We start from the raw sequence: 20087 nt of genomic DNA on the forward strand, positions 1-20087 counted from the left end.
CAACACGTGGTCAGTCTTTTAATGGCATGTTAATAATAGAGAAGCCTGTTTAAGCCAGTGTTTCCCAAACTCATTTGACCATAATATCCTTTTTCACCTACCACTCAAAAACTTGAAGTTGTTTTTGTGTATTGAGATGGGACGACTTGCTCACTCCTATTGATACAGAAAGCAAGGGGCTTGGCCTGAGGGTACAGAGAAGAGGGGCTGTCATCTGAGTTCTGCCCAGCCCCCTGGCCCCAGCTCACAGCCTAGGAAAGAGACAGAAGCAAGGAGGAACCACCCAGCCCGGGAACTGCTGGGACGGAGGGGCGATGTGCGCTCTGCAGTGAGAGTTGGCCTAGCAGCTGCAGCTGGCACGCAGAGGAGCCCTGGACAGGGTGAGGTATAAGCCACGAGTGGCAAGAGCAAAACCACCTGCGGGGATCCAAAAGAGAAAGAAACACCCAAGGGAACTGGTGAGAACGGCGAGAGGCTGGTAGGTTAGTCATCACATCAGTGGGTGTGTGTACCAGTTAGGCTTCCCGGAAACTGTGGGGAGGGTGTGCGTGGTGGGTGGGGGAGTCATTAGTTGGCAGAGTTGGAGCTGAATGAAGTACCATTATCTGTTGGAGTTGCTTCTCCGGCCAGTCTGTGAAGACAGCTGAAAACACAGCTTCCTCTCTCTCTCTCCCTGCGTGTGTGGGGTTGGGTGAGTGCAGGAAGCTGGAATCTGCTGAGATCTGCCCAGATGGGTGTGTCCCCACCAGCCCCAGGAGCAGGTCCTTCCAGCCCAACCCAACCCAGCCCAGAGCAGGCAGAGGAAGTCAGCTTCGGGCAACGGCAGAGCTCCACAGGGAACACAGGTATGGGGAGGGGGGTCCCAGGTGGGTTTGAACCTCATGGGGGAGTAAGGGGCAGCACCCTCCTTTAGTAATTGGAACACCTGGGTGGGATGGAGGTGAGTGTGGGCCCTGGGCCCTGGGAAACCTTTCTGAATCACGTAAAAAGCTAAAAGGGTCTGCCTAAGGCATAAAGACCTTGTCAGACAGAACACACCCTGGAGTGCCCCCTGAAACTTAAAGCCCACACTTGGACCTCTTGGGGAGGCTGTGTTCTCCCCTTCACGCTTTAGGCCCTACTGTCATACTGAACCCTGGGCTTCCTAAGGCCACCAAGCAGGGTCCTCTGGGGACAATTTCCAAACTTTTCCCGCTCTCAGTTAAGACTTAACTCCCCATACCTGCTCACCTCCCCGGGCCAGGCCCTCTGCTAGATGACAATGAACTTATCTGATTAAATTCAATGAATGGGTTCACTGACACAAATGTGTTTTTATTGTTACCTTTCCCAGCTAACCAAGGGATATTCTAATAGGACCTTCGAGAAACACTGCCTTAACCCAGTGCACTCATCTGTATAAGAGGATTAGACCAAGATGGTCTTTAATGTCTCTATAGCTCTGATAGAATATGGCTCATGAGTGACATGAAGTGGGTGAAATTTCAGATATTGAGCACAGGTGGGGGAAATATTTGAGGGTGGGCAAGGCCTTTTTATACCTTTGTATCATGTCAATGAGGGCAGCTGCCTACCTATTACCTATGTTTACAGGGGCCTCTCTGACAAGAAGGGATCTCCCACTAAATTGTATCTCCAGCTCCTTTTAACGTGAGCTGGAATCGTGGCCCTGAGGGGAGATGGAGGCAAGAATTGAGGGGAAAATAGAAATGTATACCTTGAAGCCTCACCTCCTCGCTGCTCAGAGACTCTAGAGCTCAGGTCCGTCTGCCTCTGATGCCATCAGCTGTCCCCACCCTGCCGCCCCTAGCGGATATCCCAACACAGAAACCGTGTGTGCCCAGGCCCATGGGGAGGGAAAAGTCAGAAAGGAGGAGCCAGTGGTGCGCACACAGTGCTGCCAGATTTCAGGGCTAGGTCAATGGGGTGAAAAGCAGGAGGCTCAGAGGCGGGCCCCAGCCAGGCACCAAAGCAGGGCAAGATGCATGCCGGCCGGCCAACCAACTTGGTGCAGCTGATCTCATCTGAATGACTTCTCCTGATTTGGGACTTTATTTCCTGTTTTTCCAGCTCTTGAAGTAGGGTGGAGGGAGATGTGCAAGTAGGGAGGTGACATCCCCACATTGGGGAAACTAATTATTGAGCTGTAGGCCACTTTTTCTTTCTGCCTTTACCCAGAAAAACATGTAAGAGAGGAGATCAGAATACCCGCGGTGGGAGACCTGACTAAGGGTGATGTTGGAAAGGCAGGAGGAAACAGGCTCAGATGGGGAGAGGAGAAGAGGCTGGAGCAGGAATTTTGCCTGGGGCAAGCAGAGCAGGCCTGGACCAGGGAGGAGGGAGGAGGTAGGACGAGATAGAACACAACGACCTCCTGGAGCTTGCACCAGACAGGTGCCTCTCCTCGGGAAGAACATGGTCCCTGGGGCAGGAGGAAGGCGTCCACTGACCTTGGTGACCTTGCACTATCTCCACACCACAGAGCCCTCAGATTCTGGACAAGCTAATGAGCAGGATTCATCTGTGTCCCCAAAGCAGCTCTGGGACAGAGCTTTTCACCAAATCTTTAAACTGCGTTAAATTTTTACTGGAGGCTCAGCACAGTTTGGATCTGTTTGGGAGTCTGAATATACAGATATCAAGAGGTCTTTATAATTAAGCCCATCTGTGTGTACAGGGTACATGTCCCAGTGTGGCCTGAACACAGCAGCAGAGGAAATGGGCTTAGCTAACAAAGAAGGCACGGAGTGCACACAGTGGGGCGGTGGGACGTGGAATTGGCCGCAACTCCAGAATCTAAAATGAAGTTGGGTGTCAATCAAGTGGTCCCATGTCCGGAAAGGAACAGCCCATTCTAGAGAAAAAAAGAATAAAAACTCCAAGTGCTCACCAGTCCAAGCCCTTTGAGCCTTTTGAGCCTTGCTTTTGCTCAGGGACCACTCCAAACCCTTTGGAGTATACTTTGTCTTTTAATAATGAGCCCTTGAGCCATTCTCTGCTTCTTGGGTCTGCTCCTATTTCTTTGGAGTGTATTATCGCTTCTAATAAACTGTTCTTTCACCACTTCATATATGTATATATAAACAAAATAAAATGAAGTTGGGGCTATTCTGGAGCTGATCTTCTGGGGCATGGGGAGATATGAGATTCCTTCTTTTTAAACTTCTGAAAGATATGAATTACTAAAAAGAGGAGGTGACGAGAGAGCAAGGTATTTGGTGAATATGTGGAAGGGGAAAGAGAGGATGTGCCTGAGGAGGGTGGCAGATGGGAAAGCTGGACACGGAGGAGGTATATGTCTCCCCTCCTGCCCCCAACACGGTCCCAAATCGTGTATTCCTTTATCTTCAGCTCCCATCTACCCTGCTGGTCAGATGCCAGAAGGGTGGATACTGTGGGCAGGTTGTGTGGAGCAGAGAAAAAGTATGATCATAATCTAGCTTCCTGCACACTTTTACTCACTCATTCTTACTTCCTGCCTGTGGCAGAAAATAGCCCTGTCCCTCTAGCTTATCTCAGCAAATAGCGGTGCCCAGCCCAGCTCAGAGGGCAATGGGACAGGTGTGAGAGGCCCTGAGGCCGTAAGGAACTGGACCTGATGTGCACGTGGGCAGAGGTGCAGGGAGGAGGAAAATGGCTGCACGTGCTCTGATATGTGAGTGGTGTGACAGGCAGGTGATGTGCGCTGGTGCAGTCCCTGCTGCCTTCGTGTGTTTGGTGCTTTCTTTGCTCCTCAGCGCCTGGGGGCTGGTATCTCTGTTTGTGTACGTCTCTGCATGGGTACGTGCTCCTGATGCTGCCAGACTATGTCGGTATGTGTAAGGACATGGACCCGAAGGCAGAGGCTTCCTCCTGGGGCCACTTGTCCATAGCTCCGTGCGTACACATCCTTATGTGTTACAGGGGTGGAGAGGTGCTGATCGCTTTGTTACTGGGAATCCTGTGTGCACGTCTCTTAGTGTATACCGCTGTGTGTCCTGGTGTTGTGGTATGCTTGTATTACCACATCTGTGTGTGTGGAGGTGACTAAGCCTATGCGGGCCTCCATGTTATGTCCCACCTTCTCCCTGGTGGATGGCCGTCCTTTCCTGGGTGGCTGCTGTTTCTGTACTTCCTACATTTCCCACATGACCTGACATCTTCCTCCAGGCAGGATTGAGGAGAGGGCTGGGCTGGCCCTTCCCCACGTCTAAAACCTTCCTTCCATTTCCTGTTTGCCTCCTTTTTGGCAGTTTTTCTCATCTTTGCCATCTGGCCTGGCACTGTGCCCATTCAGTTCCACTGACAGAAACCCCAGGGAAGCAGGCAGATGGGGTGGGGACAAGCGCAGGGGTCTGGCAGCTCTCAACGCCAGGCCATTCTGTGAGTCTGTCAGAAAGGGGGGACTTACCTTAGTTATTTATTACAAATAGGCTCCATTATGGAGAAACCAAGGACTTCTTTCTTTTGGAATGAGAGCATTGTCATCTGCTTTACTAAAGGATTCTTAACTTTACCTTGAAGTAGCAGTTCACCAAATACATTTTGGTCTGTTTAACATTGTAACTTTGTTGACAGAAAGACTTGGAATTCTTGGAAAATAATTATTCATTCACTATTCAGTGTCTAGTACGTGATTGCTAGTTGTAAGGGGCTATTGATTTTCCAAGTAATGGTTAAGAATGATAAAGTGTTACTGTGAGTGTAAACTGTTATTGAAATTTTAATGCAAGCTGTTTCCAAACAGGCCTTTTAAGAGACACGGTCTTTTACTAAATGAGTTATAGATGTGGGCAAGCTAGTCAGGAGTGTGACTAGATGAATACAAGAGATGTTGTAGCAGAATTACAGGATGGGTGTACATGGTGGGTGGGGGCAGATATCCTACCAAGCCTGCTAGGTAGAGAGACTGGAGTATGAGTGAGCTTGGGAACAAAAGCAGTGGACGACGTGGTCCCCACCCCAGGGCCTTACCATCTAGTTGGGGAAAGGGAATAGGCATGAAACAACTGAGGAATTCAGAGCAGCAAGCTAAGTGCTGAAGTAGGTAAGGGGAAACCATAAGGAGGGGCATAAGGAGGGGAAGAGAGACGAGCCTGTGTTACCAGGGTTTGCAGTGAGAGAACGAAAGAAGTGGGTTATTAAAAAGTATATATTGCAATCTGACAAACGAGGAGGTAAAACAATTTACCTATGGGCACAGATTTCATATGGGCAGCTGTAAAAGACCAGGTGCTCTGTGCACCATCCATCCTCGTCTCCAACCATCCATTCCTGTGGGAAACAATGCCAGACAACTTGGACTTTGGAGCTGGGTGGTCCTGGGTTTGAATCCTGACTTCACTCCTTACTGACTGAGCTTTTGAGCTTCTGTTTCCTTTCCTGTAAAAATGAGCATAAACATCAACCTCAAAAGACTGTTGGGAGAATTAGAGATTGTGCATATAAAATATCCTGGGATATGGTGAATGATCAGTAAACAACAGCTATTTCACTCAACATTTATTGACCTTGGTGCTGGGGATACAAAGATGAATAACTCACAGTCCACAGCCCCTCCCTCAAGGAGCTCACAGTCTAGTGGGAGGTGCAAACCAAGATCAGCTAATGACTAAGTACAGAGAGGAACAGCTATGGCAAACCTGTGCACAAAGTGAGGGGACCACATCTCTCTGTGGGGAGGGAGGCAGTCAGGAAAGGCTTCAGAGAGTCCTAAGACACAACTGAGTTTGCCCGTTGGAGAATGGGAGGAAGTCCATTCCAAGCTGCTGAACCAGTATGTGCAAAGGCAGAGCCCTGAAAACATAAGGTATGTGCAAAAGTATTAGTTTGGTGTGACCAGAGCAAAGGAGCATGGGAGGTGAAGCACATGTCAGGAAAAACGCCTGGTTTTGTTTGCTTTTCAGCATGTTTAAGCCCTATTCTGTATTGTTGTTGAGAAAATGTTTCTTTACTCCCTTTAACTGTTCCACTATATCTCTCCCAAGTGTTAAACGGCTGGTAGTTGTGGTTGGAGGGAGAACAAACAAACAAAAACTCCACAAGAAAACTTCTTTAGTCAGGTTTACAACTTGGTTCCATGTACGAATTTAAGCGGTTCCTATTGAAAGGAGCAATTCCAGTATCTTAGGATAATTGCTCAGGGTCTCCAGACAACTTCTCTGCCCATGACGGCAAGTGCATGGCATGTTCACGGCACTATTCACCAGAGCCAAAAGGTGGAAAAACCCATGGAGCCATCGACAGGTGAACGTATAAAGAAAAATGTGATATATATATATATATATATATAGTGGAATATATTATCCAGCCATAAAAAAAGAATGCAGTTCTGATTCATGCTACAACATAGATGGACCTTAAAAACTTTATGCTAAGTGAAATAAGCCAGACACAAAAGGACGGATATTATATGACTCCACTCATCTGAGGTATCTGGAATAGGCAAATTCACAGAGACAGAAAGTAGAATAGAGGTTACCAGTGGCTGGAGGACAGGAGTGGTGGTGGAGGTGTGATGGGCAGTTGTTGTTTAATGTGTATAGAGTTGTTTAGGATGCTGACAAAGTTCTGGAAATAGTGATGATGGTTACACAACATTGTGAATGTATTTAATGCCACTAAATTGTACACCTGAAGATGGTTAAAATTATAAATATCAAGTTATGCATATTTTACTACATATACACAAAATACAAGGTATGACAATTAAGTTCGTGAACTTGTTGCAATGCTGTGCTAACCTTTTTTGATATCAGAGGGATGATTCATTGTGAATTTGTACCAACTGGACAAACAGTTAACCAAGTTTACTATTTGGAAGTGCTGAAAAGGCTGCGTGAAAAAGTTAGATGACCTGAACTTTTCACCAACAATTCATGGCTCTTGCATCACAACAGTGCACCAGCTCACATGGCACTCTCTGCGAGGGAGTTTTTAGCCAGTAAACAAATAACTATTGGAACACCCTCCCTACTCACCTGATCTGGCCCCCAATGACTTCTTTCTTTACCTAAAGATAAAGGAAATATTGAAAGGAAGACATTTTGATGACATTCAGGACATCAAGGGTAATATGAAAATGGCTCTGAGGCCATTCCAGAGAAAGTTCCAAAATTGCTTTGAAGGGTGGACTAGGCGCTGGCATTGGTGAATAGCTTCCCAAGGGGAGTACTTCAAAGGTGACTGTAGTGATATTCAGCAATGAGGTATGTAGCAGTTTTTCTAGGATGAGTTCACAAACTTCATTGTCCGACCTCGTAGATGCCATCTGGTTAGCTTGTGTGGCCTTGTGGCATTAAGGAAGGTGGGATCCTCTGGCTCCTCTACCTCCTAGCCATATCCTTGTCTGCCAGTTGTTGCCTGAGGACTGCAGCTGCTGTGGTCTACTCTCTCTAGCAGCCTCATCAGCACCCATGAACTTCCTCACCTCACCACCCTGCTCCCTGAGCTTAGGGTTCCCTTCGAGCCTTCACTACCAAACCACCATCTCCCTTCTATCCCAGAACCCCGTTTGGGAAGCTCCCTAGTCAGACCCTCCAGGGGAGCACCTGGAAAAGCTTAACCCACAGGCAGGACTGTGGTGGTATGCAGTCAGCCTATAAGAGCCCCATTATATTATTATCCCTACTTTACAGATGAAGAAATAGAGTTGGAGAGGTCAAACAATCAAGTTGAACCCTGGGTGGTCTGAGCAGGAACCCAGCCCACACAGAAGCAACAGTGGATGTGATGAGTGAGGCTGGGATTTTGTACTGTACTTGGGCCCTTGAACTTTATTCTTTAGATAATGGGGGGCCAGCAGAGCACCTGTTCCCGGGAGGTGCTCCATAGCACGCATCACCACCTGACATACCTGTTTACTTGTACTTTATTACCTGTCTCCCTCCAATGAAATGAAAGTAGGTGGGGGCAAGACCTTTGTTTTGTTTACTATTGTGAACATGCCTGGAACCTTCTAAAGGCTCAGTAAGCATTTGTAGAAGAAAGGAAGAGAGATTATTAGATAATAATGGCAGCCTAAACACTTTACATATCTCATTTAACAAACTCATGAAGTAAGAAACGCCCCTCCTTTTTTTCCCCCAGGTAAGGGAAAATGAGGGTCAGAGAGATTAAGTCACTCTTCTGAGGATGAAAGCTAGGCAACTTGGCAAAGCCAGGATTTAAACCTAGGCAGTCTTACACTGTGCTATCTAGCCCTGCTGCAGAAAGCTATTCTGGTGGGTCGGAAGGTGGGGAAAATACTTGAAGCTGAGAAAAGATTCAAGAAGGCAGCCAGTTTAGCTAGATAAACATTTGTGTCTTCAGCCCTGTCCTTGCATAATCTTGACTTTTGGCTTGCCTTTCTATTCCAGGTCTCCAGATGATGAAGCTATGACCAAAAGCATCCACTCCAGGCAGCCATCTGCCCTGCAGCCATAGCCCACAATCCCATGCCCTGCCTCTGCTTGCTTTCAGACTGTCGGTGCAGCCTCCAGGCCCTGCCCTGGAGATGAACGCGATGCCAGGACCCTGGTATGCCCCATGATGCCCCCAGCCTAGTTACTCCACACACTTTGGCACAATGTTAGCCAACTCCTCCGTCAACACTTCTGCCAACAGCTCTGCTCTCCCGTGCCCCGACTACCGGAATACCCACCACCTGCACATGGTGGTCTACAGCCTCGTGCTGGCCACAGGGCTCCCGCTCAACGGGCTGGCCCTTTGGGTCTTCCTGCGTGCGCTGCGCGCGCACTCGGTAGTCAGCGTGTACATGTGCAACCTGGCGGCCAGCGACCTGCTCTTCACCCTGTCTTTGCCCGTGCGCCTCTCCTACTACTCGCTGCACTATTGGCCCTTCCCGGACCTCCTGTGCCAGACGGCCGGAGCCATCTTCCAGATGAATATGTATGGAAGCTGCATCTTCCTCACCCTCATCAACTTGGACCGCTACGCCGCCGTCGTGCACCCGCTGCGGCTGCGTCACCTGCGGCGGCCCCGTGTGGCACGACTGCTCTGCCTGGGCGTGTGGGCGCTCATCCTGATGTTCGCCGTGCCCACCATGCTCGTGCACAGGCCCTCGCCCTGCAGTTACCGCGGCCTCCAGGTGCGCCTGTGCTTCGAGAGCTTCAGCGACGAGCTGTGGAAAGGCAGGCTGCTGCCGCTGGTGCTGCTGGCGGAGGCGCTGGGCTTCCTGCTGCCCCTGGTGGCCGTGCTCTACTCGTCCGGCAGGGTCTTCTGGACTCTGGCGCGGCCCGACGCCACGCAGAGCCAGCGGCGGCGGAAGACGGTGCGGCTCCTGCTGGTCAACCTGGTCATCTTCCTGCTGTGCTTCGTACCCTACAACGCCACGCTAGCGGTCTACGGGCTGCTGCGGGGCAACTTGGTGGTGGCGAGCCACGAGGCCCGCGATAAGGTGCGCGGGGTGCTGATGGTGATGGTGCTCCTGGCAGGCGCCAACTGTGTGCTGGACCCGCTTGTGTACTATTTCAGCGCAGAGGGCTTCCGCAACACCTTGCGCCGCCTGGGCTCTCCGCTCTGGCCCAGGACCTTGACCACCGACAGGGATGGGGAGGCCCTCTCCCAAAGGCTAGCTGAGAGCACCCGTAACACCACGACGGCAGCTGCCAGCCGGGAGCTGCTCAGGCACTCCGATCCCAGGACACCCTTCACCCAGTGCCCCGAGGACTCTGCCATCTGAACCGCAGGCACATAAGGCCCTAGCTGGATCACCTCCACCCCCCCACCCCCACCCCCGTCCCCTCGCTTCTCACTTGCAGACTTTCAGGGGGCACACATGAATTAGGTGGATGGGACACTTGGACTTTTGGGTGGCGACTCCAGCTCATAAATGCAGAAAAGAACAAAGTGTGGGAGCAAGGGATACAGGGAAGGAAGAGTGCTGGTGGAAATGTTTTCTTTAAATTGGTAGTGATGGTAAGCATAGGGATGACCCCTTCCCTAATCCATAGGAAGTGCTGCTGTGAGCCTGCCAGTGTAGAGGCAGAGGACTGGATGAAATGCTCTCGGCAAGGGCAGGAGGAGTTGAAACACTGCGGAGAGCTGGTAGATGGAGCGGAAAAATGGGTGTCCTGGATTTAGTCTTAAGGCCATAGATGTCACCTGCTTTCATTTCTACCTGGGCTTCCCCTGCCCAGCATTGAGGCATGATACAAAAGTTTATTGGATACAAGCAGAACTGGTTTCCTTCTCGATTAGAGACTTGTAACAATTTAGACCTGACACCCAGCATGGGGTGTTTGGGGGCTGGGCAAAACAGTGAATTAGTTTTTTCCCCAAAAAAATCTTTGTCTCTGTTCCCCTTTTTAGGTCTTTTCTTCTCCTTCCATCCAAACTCCTTTCAAGACCTCCTCCATTCCAGGTCCTAAATCCTAGCTCCCCCGCACGCCCCCTTCATCTACAATAAGGAAAAGATTCTTTGTACTAAAGTAGCAGTTCTCAAACTTTTTGGTCTCAGACCCTTCTTTTACACTCTTAAAAACTGAGGATTCCAAAGAGCTTTTGCTTATACTTTGTTCTTTTAGTTCTTACCATATTAGAAATTAAAACTAAGTTTTTAAAACAGAAATACATAAGCACACATTCTATTAGCTGTGAGAGCAATGGTAACACATTTCATGACGCCTCTGGAAAAATCCACCATATATGTGTGAGAGGATGAGAGGGAAAAGGACAAAAGACATCTTAGTAGTATTACTATGAAAATTGTTTTGACCTGGTGGACTCCTCAGAGTGGGTCCCCAGATCACACTTTGAGAACCATTTTAGAATTCGTGTGTAACTTCTTCCCAGGGCATTATGTACATTGTTTTTTAGTACTGTGGGAGAGAGCAATGCTCAAGAAATCAATTGCTAATTGTAGTCTTGAAGGCTTGGAGTCTTTTTTTGGGGGGTGGGGTGGGGGGTGGGGAGGCAGTAAGAGCTGCACACCAAATGAGCACTGCTTTAGGCTTCCTGGAGCAGCAGCCCTAAGGTGGGGGTGGAACTAGTCACACACACAGGAGGCGAGGGTGGGGCTTCTCTGGGAGGGAAAAGGAACTAAACTGTGCCACAGCCCAGGAAGAAGAGTTTACAGGGACGTTTGAGAGTGATGGGAGGACAAGAATAGATAGGCTGGCTGTTCTCGTCAAGCTGGAGGCAAGGGAAGTGGAAGACTGGTTTAGGGGCCACTAATGTTTCTTTCCCTCTTTACTGGAATCTGGGGCTGGGAAGGATTGCAGAGTTGGCACTATGACATCTTGAGACCCTCACATTAGTGAGGGAGGTGTTGCCATGCATATATCCTGTGTGTATTTCTGTCCCTATGTCTCTCAATGCTGTATGTTTCTGTGTGTGTGTGTGTGTGTGTGTGTGAGAGAGAGAGAGAGAGAGAGAGAGAGAGAGAGAGAGAGAGAGAGAGAGAGAGTTTTCCTGTGTGTGAGTTTTAGTTTGGAGCAAGCCTTTTGTGTGTGCCTTCCTGCGATCGGTCCAGATGGTGATTTACAGTGGTAAAATGACCCCTGGTGGCCAAACCAGAGAACTGACCCAAATTCTTCAGCGATAGCCTTGAAGTCTGGCCTTCCACCACCTGGCTGGAGGTTAGAGCCCTGGGCCAGGCCCTTACCTCCTGCTGCTCTAGAAGAGGCCTGGTGGTTAGCACCTGCTCCATCCTGCTTCTTCCTAAGGGTTCAAGACCCGTACCCTTCCAGCCCTGGGGACATTAGACATCCTCCTAGTTTAAAGTCTCAGTACTTTGCCCTATCCAAACTGAACTGAATGCAATTTTTAAAAATTACTTGAGTGTTTTTATATTGCACACCTGTGAATGAATTCCAAAGTAATTAAAACTCACATAGCAAGTATATCCTACATACTATATAATTTATTTATTTATTATGATTTTTATAGTTTATTGTCTGTCTCCCCCCTCCCCCGCCCCCAGGTAGAATGTAAGCTCCCTGGGGCAAGGATTTTCATTTGGTTGGCTCTCTGATGTATCCACAGCATCTAGAATGGCACTTGTCACAAAAGAAGTGCTCAATAAATATTTGTTGAATGATGAACAGTTGGATCTTGCTGTGCAGCAGTTTACTCTCTAGTGGGGACCATAGAACAAGTCAACAATAATTACTACCATTCAAGACAAGATGCAAGAATGCAGGGTAAGGTGTTGGCAATTAATTGAGTGGGCAATGGGAAGCTCCTAAAAGTTCTTTTTTTAAAAAAGATTTTATTGGGGAAGGGGAACAGGACTTTATTGGGGAACAGTGTATACTTTCAGGATTTTTTCCAAGTCAAGTTGTTGTCCTTTCAATCGTAGTTGTGGAGGGAGTAGCTCAGCTCCAGGTCCAGTCACTGTTGTAGGTTGCAGGGGGCACAGCCCACCATCCCTTGCGGGAGTCGAACCAGCAGCCTTCGGCGTTAGGAGCACAGAGCTCCAAATGCCTGAGCCACTGGGCCGGCCTCTGAAAGTTCCTGAGTTAGGTTTTGCTCATCCTGACATACTGTCAGTGGATAAACTGCAGCGAATCAGGTGGGGAGAGTCTAAAGGGAAAAAAGTACTGATCGGGGATCTATTAAAAGAGTCCAGGAGAAGTGTGACCGTCGCCTGTGGAGGTGGATGGAATCCAGTGTGAAATCTCTGGTATTTAAGCTCTGGTGGACTGTTTCCCCACATTCAGTATATCCCAAGGGTTTCCACTTTGAGAATAGAGAGGCAAGAATAGATTAACACGTTGCGTACGGATCACGAGAATCTTCACGAGGGATTTAAACCCCGCCGTACGCAACGTGTTAAGGAGACATAGCAGGCAAAGGAGGAATGAACAGACCCTGACAAGCAATTGGCTGGGGAAGGTTAAGAAAACCTGTAGCCCCTGCTTTTTTCACAGACAGAGGAGTAGGTGGAAAGTGCGTGAAAGCGAGAGGAGAGGGGGCATGGGATTTTCACAGGATTCCCCAATTACTGAGTGGGTAATAAGATGGATGAAAAATGTGGAGAATCCAGAGCTCCCCAACCCATGCTCTGGAGTTACCCCAGTTGAGGTTTAGGAAAATCCAAAGGAGGAAAATGAGAAAATCATAGGTGGAGAAAGAGGAGCATTAACATTTCTTTAAAATAACTGTATGCCAGGATCTGAGTTTAGTGCTTAAAATGCATTATCTTATTTATCACAATAACCCTCCGAGTTAGCAATGAGTATTATCTCCATGTTACAGATGAAACACCCTGGAGAAGCTGAGGTCTTAAGGTCACAAAACCAGGAAGTAGCACAGTGTCTCTTTGGCTTCCAAACTCCTGCTATTTGCAGTACATCGTACTGTATCTCCCCTTCCATGTACTTCCCAACTTCTCATCCCATCCTCCCCATCCCTGCTTTCTTTTCTACTCCTTCCCTCCTTATGTATGTCAGCTCTCTCCACTGCCCCTCTCACCTTAGATCTGCTGTACCATCTCTGCCCCTTTTCCCAGTTCTTCCTCTGTACTCTAACCCACTCAACTCTATAGCACACCTGTCCCTTCCCTCTCCACTTTGCCTCAGGCCCTTGTGCAGAACACGGTGTGGCTGTGGCACACACAGGTAGGATGGTTCAGCCTTTGCAGTTGGCCAAGACTCCCCTCCCCCAGCGGGGATATACCCAACATCTCCAAGCAGCACTATTGATTGTCCACCAACTGAACTGAAGAGGAGATCTCCCCTGGGTTCTCCTCAAAGTCTGTCTCCTCTGTAGGATGGTCCCGCCACACGGTGAGATGAGTTGGGGGAAGAGTAACAATCATTGGTCTTGAAATAAATTCAGGAGAACCAGGTCAGAGGTAAGGAATCCCAAAGGGGCAGAGATGCTTTTCTGTTAGCCCTGAACAATCTTGAGGAAAATCCTCGCAGGTTGCTACGTGGGGTCCTATGGAAGAAATGAAGAGGAGAGGTTAATCTCACACTGGGCCTTCTTTCTCCATTCTTTTGGGAGACCCTGGAGACAAGGGTAGCTGCGTAACTCTTAGTGTGCGGTCCTTTCCAGAGGAGCACTGAAAGTACTAAGACGTATCTCACATGGGTCTTGGGGGTATCCCAAAGGCTCTCTGAACTTTGGAATCTGACAAGCCTGGGTACTCATTTCATCTGATACTTGAAAATGTGACTTTAGAAAGTTAACCTCTCTGAGCCTCTGTTTTCTCCTCTGTGAAATGGGGATCATAATACCTATTTATTGGATTGTTGTGAGGGTGAATGAGCTCACCTTTGAAAGGCACCTGAGAATCGTCCCTTAAAGGGAGCTTTCTTTCCCATAAGAATGTGGGGAGGATGTGCTATTGGTAAAATCTGTTTGTGATGCCCAAGGGGAGGGTTTCTGGAAGATAGCAAAGTTCTCAGGTGAATCCTCAACCAGACAGAGCTCTGCCAGCAATCAGAACTAGGGCCACGGGATGGGTGAGCAAGGCAGGCTGGGTGAGTTTCCATAATGCTAGGTCAAGTCAACAGTTTTCAGGGGCAGTGACTGGCCTGTTGCCCTCTGGGGGCACTCTCTTCCCACTGGACCTGAAGTCCACCCACAAACAGAGGAGTGGGTGGAAAGCGCATGAAAGGCAGAGGAGAGGGGCCATGGGATGAAGAACCAAGCAAAGGAGAAGGGCAAGAGAAGAGGCTGGAGGGGAAGTCAGGGCCCAAGCAGGCACAGGGTGGGGCCAGGAGAGGGGCCCAGGGCAGGAGGGCGGGAGAGAGCCTGGGAGGGAGAGCGCCATGGAGGGCGGAGGGAGGGGACAGGGAGGGAGACCGGCGGCGCTGACACAGCCTTGATGTGTGGAACGGGCTGGGGTTTGGCCCACAGGTCAGGCGTCTGGCAGTATTATGGGATGGAGAGGCCTTAGGAGACAGGGAGAGTATTATGGGCTGGAACAGCCTTAGGAGACTGGGGAATATTATGGGCTGGTGAGGCCCGGCTCCAACTGGAGGCGGGAGGAAGGGGTGCGGGGCGGGAAGGGGGGGTGGTGGTGGAAGGGAATATTATGGGCTGGAGGCCTCCTGCGACCAGAGGCAAGAGTATTATGGGCTGGCAAGGCCTTCGGTGGCCAGAGGGGGGAGCAGCGGGGGATGGCACCGGCTGCATGTGACTGAGGGGGGGGCCAAGTTGGGGGGGTGGCGTGGGGGTGGGGGAGCATATTATGGGATAGCTCTTTGTACCTACTGCAGGGACTGCTTCTCCAGAAGATATTATGGGATGTCGTGTGTGGGAGGGGGAGTGGGGCTAGGGGGATTATTATGGGATGGTGGTGCAGAATGGGGAGGGCTGGGGAAGCTCTTTTCCAACCCCCCTGATCCCTTACTCTCTTGCCATCCTCTCTAAGGTCTGCCTTCTCCTTCAAACAGCCCAAGGGGAACACCTGACATCCAGCCCAACACCCCCAACGACACACACACTTTGGCCACCTCAACCCATCGTAGGCATATACCCTAACTCTAGCAGCCACCTCCGGAGCGCTGAAGGGAAAAGGCAGGCCCTAGGGATGGGGAGAAAGACCCAAAGCAGGGTTGTGATAGCTGGTGGACCACACCTCCCACCTGCGCACGGTCCCCGTGGCTCCCTATTCCCTTGGGCCACTCTCCTTCCCCTTCTCCCTCCTTTCCCCAAAGTGGGGTCCTGGGTCCTCCTCCCCTCCCCCTCCCCTCTATTTCCTTTCCAGCTCCCTCCACAGCCATAACCAGTAAAACAGGCGGCCAGCTATTATGGGATGGCTGCTCCCGGCAGCTCTGCAGGGAGGGGGCGGTCACCGCGGAATGTCTCTTGTGGGTGGCTATTATGGGATGGCCGCCTCTCTTTTTTTTGGGGGGGTGGGGGATAGCAAGGAGAAGGATTATTATGGGATGTGCCCTGAACAGCTGGGTGGGGCTGTCCTGGGTAGGTGAAGCTCTGGGGAGGGAGAGGGGGGAGAAGGACAGGAAGGAAGAAGGAGGGAAGGAGCTGGAGAGGGTGGGTGAGCCCTGGAGCCAGACCTGAGGCCTGGCAAGAGTAACTGGCTGGAGAGGTTCTTCGGTGATAGCTGTTTGAAGCGGCCCCTGGGGCAGACTAGAGTTAGCCAACTCTGAACCCTGGACACCTGGGTCCTTGTAGCTCATACTGTAGCTTGTGAGCTGCAGACTTGCTGAGTCCAGGACTTGCAGTGCTGGGCTGGCAGTGAGAACGCCTGTGTGGCACACCAAAGGGAGCAGTGCTCCTGGGTGAGCACAGTACCCAAATACTTCCCTCCCTCTTTACCTTCCTGGATTTGACCCTTGGGACCATATCAGGTGTGGGGGTGGGGCCAGGGGAGCTTTGAGGCCTTGCATTCACAACCACGGAATAGAGACTAAGTTGGCTCCTGAAGGACAAACGCCTGGCCCATCACCCCCCAAGCCCTGCACTACCTGCATCCTGTCTAGCCATCAGAGTGCACTGTCACTGTGGCTTTTCTTTCCTATGTTGGCTTCCCCAAACCCCTTATTCTAACAGATCAGGATAACACTGGTCATTTAGACCTCTTACAGAGTTTCTAGGGCTCACACAGAACAGAGATGTAGAGAGAGGAATTACAGAACATGTGCTGAAAACTCCAAGGACAACCACTCTGAATGTTATTCTAGGTTCTTATGTACCATGGGATGGAAACAGAATTCTAAGGTAACCAGCTAGAGAGGCTGCCCCCCTGGGTGCATTAATCAGGAGATTATCCCACCCTTAGTCTCTGTGGACCAATCATGCTAGTGGTTTATTTATAATTTATCTGGGAGGATAGCATGGGGCCAGGGTAGGGAAAGGGGACATGGATACATAAAGACCACAAAAGCAACACACAAACACACACGTTCTAGCCCTCTCTGGAACTCAAGAAGAGAGGAAGGGACTTTAGCCTTCTCCTTGTGGTATTAGGGAGAGGTGAAGAGTAAGAGAGGCAAGAGGGTAAGTGGGTAGAACCTGCAGGGATGAGGCAGAGGGCTGTGGTGCACAACAGGTATCAGTGTTTGCCATTATAGGCAAGAGGCTGTGACTACCCAGTTATAAAACTCTTCCTGGTTTATATTACGAATCATTGTAGTAATGTGGTAATATATATGAGAAGAAAAGGAGCCGACAGAGATATTACAGAAGGGAATATGAGGCCCAGAGGCAGGCTACATCCCCTAGAGAAATGGGGAGGGAGGAGGACAGAATTGGTGTCTGACGGCTCTATAAAGGGGAAACTTCTTGAAAGGAGGTATGCCCACATTATGGTATCTTAAAAGAGCTGCCTCATCTCCTCCCAGTGAAGAACACAAGGCTCATCCTTGGTATGCAGAAAAATCGTGGGGGAGGGTTTGCATAAATAAATGGGGCCCAATCTTGAAGTCAAGAGAATTTAATGAGGAAGACCGCAGCTTTGCAAAGTAGGAGCTACAGCCTGCACACCACAATGGATGTGGCAAAAGCGTGGACCAGGGAGTTAAGCTGGGCAGGAGCTGTTGGGAAGACTCAAAAGCATCACTCATCTGCTTGAAAGCAAAGGGATACTGATTTCCTGAAGCAAGCTTTGCCTCTCCTGAACTCCTCCTTCCTTGCCAGTTCTCCAGTTCTGTGGCTCCTAGAGGAGGGGAGAATCATCTGGTCAGGCTCTTTCTCTAGAGAAGTGAGATCAGAAGGGCAATGCAGAGATGGTATGAGGTTCGCCCCACTCACTTCTGGTCAGGAAGGGCCCCTCCTAGGAGGAAGTTCCGGTTTCTCTTCAACCTGTCCCACTGCCATAGGTCTTGGACTTGTGTGAAAAAGGCACATGAGAGCAGAGGAAGACATTACCTCTGGCTTGGGGGCCAGGGGGCAGCAAGGCAATGGTGCTGGGACGTTAGTTTTCACTCAGGGAAAGGGAAAAGTGATAGGCCTATGGGCTCAGGTTCTCTGAGGGCCAAAGAGTTTTAAGATTGCATTCTCTGGCTTTCTCAGGCTCAGTCCCCGTGTGGCTGCAGGGTAGGCACAGTTAGGGAAGGAAATGGATATGTTGGGAGGCTACCTTGTGGCATAATTGAATGATGAAGGCATCCTAGAATGTTGACTTGTACACGGGGAGGGGAAGATGGTAAATATTATACAACAAAGGTTTTTTTGGAGGGGAGTGGGGAATAAGGCCTCAATGAGATGAGGATGGGAGCAGTTGAAAGTATTATGAGACTTCAGGACGCAAAATGAGAAACTAGCTGAAACATATGGGACATTGAGGGTAAGCAGAATTTGGTGTTCAAGAATGAGGATAATAATTCTGGCATGCTGATACATCTCTCAAGAAAGAAGCACATGATGATACAGAATTTCAGTATTAGAAATGCTGTATGCATGAACATTGCTTTCCAATCAAAATCCTTTATTATGTAGGGAACAGATAGATTATTTTGACTATCCATCTGTTTTGGAATACCTTCTAGCCTCTGTAAGGACCACCAAGAACCTCTACTGGAGTGCGATCTCTCCTGGGATTTGTTTCATTCTCTGTAACAGGAAATTGGGAACTAGCACTTAGTTCTTCTCACTTGACACCAGACATTCTATCTGGCCTCATAGTTTGATTTATGCTCCTTGTAAGGAGGAACTTATGGTCCTTGCATTCCCCATGGTGCCCAGCTCTGTGCCTTGCTAGGTATTCTGTCAACATCTATTGAATGAATGTGAGTAGCAGTGAGCAGAGGGAGAGCAGCTATTGGCTGTTGGTATGTATATAGCAGGGTCCTCATCTCATCACGATGGGATGTTCGTGCATGGGAGTGCAATAGGGGTGTTGATGAATGCAGCACCTAACTCAGGAGATGGGGTGGGTGGGGAGAGGGCTTCTGGAATTTTGAGAAATAGTCTTTAGATGGGAATTTGTAATTATTATGGGATGCTTGGGGTGAATTAAACTATGTAAATGGCTCAGCCAGCCAGCATGGTATTTGGTTGGTCTTACTCAAAACTTAAGAGCTGGAGGTAAGTGTCCGGAGATATCTGAAGTTTGGTGGACTTTAGTAGGGACGTAGGTTGACTTGCAATTCCTGAGTATCTAGAAAGGTATGGTCTCTCATAGACATCATGAGGCTTTATGCTAGGATACTGCTTTGGTCCAGAAAGGGATGAAGGTGTGTACAAGTTGAGGCAGGGACAGGGCAGTGTAGAGAGCTTGTTTTCACCCTGGCTGCTCTAAGTGTTAGAATACATTGACAGCATCTGGAGATGGGGGAGGTATGAATAGTATGGGATGCCTGGCTGGAAAGGTATAGAGGTGGTGGAGTGGAGATGAAGCATTATGGGATGTGGTGGTGGGTTGTGCTGGGAATATTATGGTATGTTTGGTTGACTATGGACTCCTTGAAGTTATTATGGGATGTCAGGTTATGGGTGGGGAGTAAAAATTATGGGATACCTTTCCAGTATTAGAGAAAGGAGATTAGATGTCTGTAGGGTGACAAAACTGCAGATCATTATGGAATATCTCTTTGATGGAGAGGAGTGCTTACCGTGTTTCCCTGAAAATAAGACTGGTTCTTATATTAATTTTTGCTCCAAAAGACGTATCAGGGCTTATGTTCAGGGGATGTCATCCTGAAAAATCATGGTAGGGCTTATCTTCTGGTTAGGTCTTATTTTCGGGGAAACACGGTACTATGGGCTGTGGAGCTATAATGAGTGTGTAAAGGCTGAGGGTGGTGGTAAGAGGATCTAGACCCTAGCCTGCAGGGGTTGAGGGCAGCTCCAGGGGGTTGATTATTATGGGATGTCAGTATAGAAAGTGGGAGACTGATTATTACGGGATGTGTGTGGGAGGAGGCCCAAGTGTCCGTTGTTGCAGTGTGTGTGTGTGTGTGTGTGTGTGTGTGTGTGTGTGGTGGGGGTGAGTTTCTGACTATTATGGGATATCAAACTGGGGGTGGATGCAGTGGTTATTATGGGATGTCTGTGGGGGATGGGGATGAGTATTATGGGATGTGAGGCTGAAGTGCTGGGTGGGGTGCTTATTATGGGATGGCCACGGGGAGGGAGAGGTGACGAATTATTATGGGATGTTAGCATTAGGGCCAAGAGTGAAGAAGTTGGCAAAGGATGGCTATTATGGGATGTGGGGTGGGAAGGGTTAGTTGCAGAAGGTCTGCAATATT

General features: G+C 49.4%; 1 protein-coding gene and 1 long non-coding RNA gene across 5 annotated transcripts; one reads left to right on the forward strand and one right to left on the reverse strand.

The window, feature by feature from the left end:
• The first annotated feature begins 578 nt into the window (after positions 1 to 578).
• LPAR5 (lysophosphatidic acid receptor 5) lies at positions 579 to 12025 on the forward strand. 3 transcript variants are annotated; one of them, XM_019754456.2, is made up of 2 exons: positions 579 to 845; positions 8337 to 12025. In XM_019754456.2, exon 2 carries the CDS (start codon positions 8546 to 8548, stop codon positions 9659 to 9661), a length of 1116 nt encoding a protein of 371 aa, XP_019610015.1. In that variant the 5' UTR covers positions 579 to 845; positions 8337 to 8545; the 3' UTR covers positions 9662 to 12025. The 3 variants fall into 3 exon arrangements, with proteins under 3 accessions (XP_019610015.1, XP_074182245.1, XP_074182244.1); XM_074326144.1 differs by lacking the exon at positions 579 to 845 and adding an exon at positions 907 to 3655; XM_074326143.1 differs by lacking the exon at positions 579 to 845 and adding an exon at positions 5340 to 5788.
• LOC141570147 (uncharacterized) lies at positions 5114 to 9022 on the reverse strand. 2 transcript variants are annotated; one of them, XR_012494056.1, is made up of 3 exons: positions 8893 to 9022; positions 5622 to 5775; positions 5114 to 5361 (listed from the first exon to the last, which is right to left on the reverse strand). It is a non-coding gene; the product is annotated as an uncharacterized LOC141570147 (long non-coding RNA). The 2 variants fall into 2 exon arrangements; XR_012494057.1 differs by lacking the exon at positions 5622 to 5775 and having other exon boundaries at positions 8893 to 9013.
• Positions 12026 to 20087: the final 8062 nt, after the last annotated feature.

This window comes from Rhinolophus sinicus, linkage group LG02 (assembly GCF_036562045.2).
Source record: "Rhinolophus sinicus isolate RSC01 linkage group LG02, ASM3656204v1, whole genome shotgun sequence".
Lineage (NCBI taxonomy): Eukaryota > Metazoa > Chordata > Mammalia > Chiroptera > Rhinolophidae > Rhinolophus > Rhinolophus sinicus.

Bases quoted from the DNA above. Each gene is read 5' to 3' on its own strand.
- LPAR5 (XM_019754456.2), top strand. From the start codon at position 8,546: ATGTTAGCCAACTCCTCCGTCAACACTTCTGCCAACAGCTCTGCTCTC.